Source organism: Tupaia chinensis, unplaced genomic scaffold (genome assembly GCF_000334495.1).
Source record: "Tupaia chinensis unplaced genomic scaffold, TupChi_1.0 Scaffold000273_1, whole genome shotgun sequence".
Lineage (NCBI taxonomy): Eukaryota > Metazoa > Chordata > Mammalia > Scandentia > Tupaiidae > Tupaia > Tupaia belangeri.
This window is the reverse complement of record NW_006159755.1, coordinates 2,106,553-2,112,122: the sequence shown is the minus strand read 5'-3', so window position 1 is coordinate 2,112,122 and position 5,570 is coordinate 2,106,553. Positions and strand designations below refer to the sequence as shown.

The following is a 5,570-nucleotide window of genomic DNA, read 5'->3' as shown; positions in this document are numbered from 1 at the left end:
GGTGGGAGGGAGGAGGAGGGGGCTGCGGCTGCCTGCCCGGGCCCCCCACAGGAGCAGCCCCCAGACCCAGAGCCCGGGCTCCAAGTGCTGGTCAACGGGCTGGAGAGCTGGGTTACAGCTCAGCCACTTGCAGCCTGCGTGACCCTGACAAGTCGTTTTGCCTCAGTTTCCTTATCAGTAACCACCCTCCTCCCTGCGGAAGGTGGGAGTGAGGAGCAGAATGCAGACAGGCACATTAAAACACTGGGACCCCACCTAAACGGCATTCTCATTACTGCTTACGGTTCCCCACCTCAGACGCTGTGGCGTACATCACATGGTGCACCTCATAAACGCTCATGACAGCCCTGTGAGGCAGTACCGCTACACCCATTTTAGGGACGCGCACCAAGGCGTAGAGTTAAACAACGTGCTCAAGGGTGAGCGTGCTCATCCCATCCAACCACACTTCTTTCTTTTCCGTTTTTTTTTAGAAGTTTTGTTTTGTTTTGTTTTGCCTTAGGGTATGTTTACTCACCAGAGAGAGGGACAGAGACAATGAGAAAGAAAGTGAGAAATCACCCCCCAGGGACCATTCTTTTCTCCTCTATTTTCCTCCCAGGATCTTAGGCACCCACACACACATGTGCCTGGCCTGAGTTTCAAGCCACCGGGTTTAGGACTCAAACTACAGTCAGCCAGGTGGGAGTCCAATGATATAACTACTATGCCATTTGCTGGCCTCCCCAACCCCACTTCTAACCACACCCCAGACTACTCCAGGCAGCACTTAGTATAGACAGCAAGCCATGGTTGGGTGTGCCTGGATGGGGTCCTGAGGGTCGATCCAGATCCTCCACTTACTACCTCTGACCCCCAGGAGACCAGGTGTGCCCTGAATGGTGGGGTAGGGGAGGAGGAGCACTTTCCAGGCCGGAAACCAGGTGTTCTTAGCTGTCTGCGGGGTAGGTGTGCCGCTGTGCTGCTCCCTCCCAGCACCGTCTGCTCTGTATGTTCAGGGGTGTGTTAATCCAGGTGAGTCAGGCGCCACACCTACCTCTGGAGGGACCTGCAAGAGAGGGGGAAGTCAAGGATGTGTTTGCCCCTGGGCAGGTCAGGGTACATGCTTGGCAGGGTCCCGAGTTCTTAGACAGGATAATAAGGAGGACAGGCGACAGGAGGTAGGGCCCTGGACTCAGAGCCAGTGGTAACCCAGACCTGTCCTCACACCAGAGAGTAACCTCAGTAGGGAGGACCCAGGTGGGGTTCTCTCTGTGTCCCTGGGATGCCCAGGGACAGCCCCCAGGGTGGCCACTGCAATGGCCTAAAGTCCAGGGACATTGCAGGTCCACACCAGTATGCTGCCGAGGCAGTGGCCTTCCTTTACCGCAGCCAGGGAGGTCCAGGAGTCTCGGAGCCTGTCTGGACACCGACGGGAAGGCAGAGCAGGCACAGGGCCGGGCTGAGTCTTAATCACAGAATGACCAGTACAGCCTCTCCTTGGGGCAGGGGTCTGACAAACTTCCACCCCAGCTTCTGCTCACGCACTTCCATGACAGGGAGCTCACTACTCCCCAGGGACGCCCACTTGCCCACTTCTTTCTGAAGTTGAGCCAAAGTCTGGTTCCAGAAGCTGCCTTCCCAGTGTGGGCTGAGCCAGCTCCCCCTTCCCAGAGGCCCCATCCTGCCCTGAGAATAGGGGATTCCAAGAATCCACTGTACTTTTTCTCGAGTTAACCACCTCCCTGTCCCGCCTGCCACTTCATGAGTTGAATTTTAGGTCCCTATCTACCCCAAGTCTGGCAGAGAGGCTTCGCAGGTGCCCTTCCTGGAGGGTCTCTCTAGGGCCACCTGCCCCCAGCTGTGACCCAACCAGTCTGCTTCAAAACAGGCGGCAGCATTAGCAGTCGCAGCGATGGCCTCTGGCGCCCCCTGGCGGAAGACTGCCCGGGGTAAACTGAAGGCCGGGTTCTCTGCCTAGCTTGGGGGTCCACTTCTGACCTCACCTCGTAGACCGCGAAGCCGATGGTCTCCATGTCCCGGCCGAAGCGGCGCTCGCGGCGGCGGTGCTTCTGCATGAGAGCGAGCACGAAGCTGCAGCCCGACTCGCGATCCCCGTAGTCATCTGCATCATCCACCTCGTCTAGCCGGATCTTGAATTGGGGGTTCACCCAGAAGGTGGCTGCAGGAGAGGGGAGGTAGGGATCAGAGGCAGAGCGGGCAGGGCTCCCGCGAAGCCTCACTCACTCACCCCCATGGGCATACAGCTGGGAAAGACAGGGTCCTTTCCCTCGGGGGTCACATTTCAGATGGAAAGGTGTGATGAGCAAGCTAGTTAGGCTAATTAACTGACATGTGAGCTGAGACCTGAAGGGGCCACCCTGGGGAGACCTTGGGAAGCACAAGCCAGGTGGAGGGACATCCAGGTGCAGAGGTGAGGGAGGGTGTGTGCCAGACAAGGCTCGAGCTCCAGGGAGCATCTGGGGCCTGGGGAGGTGGCAGAGGTTGCAGGAGTTAGGGGCAAGGCTTGTGGGACCAACTGAAGAGCAAAAGAACCAGAAGTGACTGGATTAGGATTCTGAAAAGTGACTGGAACTGCAGTGTGGACACTGAATCAGAAAAAGGCAAGAGAAAAAGTGCGATGGGGCCAGCAAGTGGCCTAAAAGAAAAAATTAACCTCTCTAGGGAAGAAGAAAAAAATAACAAGCTAAGCGTCGCTTAAATTCACACTGCCTACCGAGGTCAAGGAAATCTTAAGGTTGAGAATTTAGTTTTAAAAGGTCCTAAATTGGTAGCATTCCAGGTGACTGGCAAAAACACTCTGCAGAGCTGCCAGCAGGTGGCGTGGTGGTTAAGGCACTGGACACTCCCAAATGGCCAACCACAGTTCCAGTCCCAGACCTGGTGGCTTGCTTTCTCACTTTCCTTCTCTCTCTGTGTGTCTGTCTTTCTCTGGTCAAATGAAAATGATTGAATGAATAACTAAAACAAATAATTCTTAAAAAAAAAAAATACTGCAGAAACCTATCTTCATCCAAGGATTCAAAAAAATTCCCTGGGGAACCAGCTGTTAGCGTAATGGCTATGTCGCTGGACTCCCACGTAGTCAACTGCGGTTCGCGTCCGGGACCCAGTGACTTAAAACTCACGCCGGGTGCGTGTGCGTGCATGCCCAAGATCCCGAGAGAATGGAGGAGAAGGGATTGCGGCGTGACCATCCCCCCTGGGGGGTGATTTCTCGCTTTCTGTCTCTCTATCTCTCTCTGTCTGGCGAGCTCACGCGCCCTATAGTGAAAACCTCTCAAAAAAAAAAAAAAGAAAAAGTTCCCGGAATCAGCTTCTAGACTAATTGAAACAAAGCTCTCACAAGGAAATGAGGCAGAATGACTGAGCACTGGCAGAAGACCCACTAAGATGGCAAGTGTTGACATTATCAGATGCAGAGTATTAAAGACTATATTTATTATGCTTAAAAAAAATAAATGAGGGAACCAGCAGTTAGCGTAATGACTATGTCGCTGGACTCCCACGTAGTCGACCGCGGTTCGTGTCCCGGACCCGGTGGCTTAAAACTCACGCCGGGCGCGTGTGCGTGCGTGCCCAAGATCCCGAGAGGAGAATGGAGAAGGGATTGCGGCATGACCATCCCCCATGGGGGGTGATTTCTCGCTTTCTGTCTCTATGTCTCTGTCTGTCTGGCGAGCGCACGCACCCTACAGTGAAAATCTCTCAAAAAAAAAAAAAAAAAAAAGAGAGGGCTAGAGGGTCGTATGGTGGTTAGAGCAATGGACTCCAACATAGCTGACTGCAGTTCGAGTACTGGACCTGGGGGCTTGCTTTCTCACATTCTCTCTCTTTCTCCGGTTAATTAAAAATAATAATAGTTTAAATAAAATTAAAATAAATAAATATTTCTTTTTATTTTTTAGAGAGATTTTTGCTATAAGGTACATGTGCTCACCAGAGAAACAGAAAGACAGAGACAGAAAGTGAGCTATCACCCCCAAGGGGGATGGTCACACCATAATCCCTTCTCCTCCATTCTTTTCTTGGGATATTGGGCATGCATGCACCCATGTGAGGTTTTTTTTTTTTTGTTTTTTTTTTTTGTTGTTTTTTGTGGTTTTTTTTGAGAGGTTTTTGCTATAGGGCGCATGCGCTCGCCAGACAGACAGAGAGACATAGAGACAGAAAGTGAGAAATCATCCCCCAGGGGGGATAGCCATGCTGCAATCCCTTCTCCTCCATTCTCCTCTCAGGATCTTGGGAACGCATGCACACGCGCCCGGCGTGAGTTTTAAACCACTGGGTCTGGGCATGAACCGCGTTCGACTACATTGGAGTCCAGCGACATAGCCATTACACTAACTGCTAGTCCCAGCCACATGAGTTTTAAGACTCCAGGTCTGGAACTCAAACTGCGGTCGACTACATGGGAGTCCAGTGACATAACCATTATGCCATCTGCTGGCCCTGAAAATAATAATTCTTAATAATAAATAAAATAAACTCTCCAAGGTACATTATAGTGAGATTGTCAAAATGTAAATACAAGAAGAGAATTCTAAAAGCAGTGAGAGAAAAGGGACAAGTCACGAATAAGGGAATCTCCATTAGACTAACAACAGATTTCTCAGTAGAGACCTTACAAGCTACAAGAGAATGGCATGATATATTCAAAGTATTGAAATAAAAAAACTGCCAACTAAGAACATTTCATCCAGCAAAGCTGTCCTTCAGAAATAAAGGAAAAATAAAGTCTTTCCCAGACAAGCAAAAACAGAGAATTTGTTTTCAAAGACCAGCTTTACAAGAAATGCTTAAAGGAGTGCTACATCTGGAAGCAAAAGGATAAGTACCATCTTAAACAAAGCACATGAAAGTATAAAACTCACAGGGCGTATTGCAAAAGCAATCCTGCGCAAGAAGAATAGAGTAGGAGGCATATCACTCCCTGATCCCAAGATATACTATAAAGCTGTGGTAATCAAAACAGCATGGTATTGGCATAAAAACAGACATGTGAACCAATGGAATAGAATAGAGGCCCCAGAAATAACCCCCAAAGCTTACAGCCAACTGATCTTTGACAAAGGATATCTGTCAATCCATTGGGAAAAGGAAAACCTCTTTAGTAAATGTTGCTGGAAAAACTGGGTATCCACCTGCAGAAAGATGAAACTGAACCCCCATCTTTCACCATTAACAACAATCAACTCAAAAAGGATCAAAGATCTGAACCTAAGACCTCAAACAATAAAACTACTGGCGGGAAATGCTTGGGAAACTCTGGGAGACATTGGAGTAGGCAAAGACTTCTTAAATAAGACTCCCAAAGCACAGGCAATAATCCCTAAAATAGACAAGTGGGACTATATTAGACTAAGAAGTTTCTGCACAGCAAAGGACACAGTAACAAGTGTGAACTGACAACCCGCAGAATGGGAAAATATTTTTGTTAAATATGCCTCAGACAAGGGACTGATAACCAGAATACACAGGGAACTCAAGTGCCTTATGAGAAAAAAATGATTAACCCAATTAAAAGATGGGAAAATGAGCTGAACAAAAATCTCTCTAAGGAAGACATA

The 5,570-nt window shown here is 49.6% G+C and overlaps 1 protein-coding gene across 1 annotated transcript in view; it reads right to left on the bottom strand.

The window, feature by feature from the left end:
* The window catches only part of CAPN1 (calpain 1), a 39,337-nt gene that overhangs the window by 5,826 nt on the left and 27,941 nt on the right, over nt 1–5,570 (bottom strand). The window contains exons 11-12 of the mRNA XM_027772428.1: nt 1,986–2,161; nt 1,037–1,048 (exon numbers count right to left, since the gene is read on the bottom strand). Of these exons, the coding sequence (XP_027628229.1) occupies nt 1,037–1,048; nt 1,986–2,161 (188 nt within the window). The remainder of the gene's footprint in view (nt 1–1,036; nt 1,049–1,985; nt 2,162–5,570) is intronic.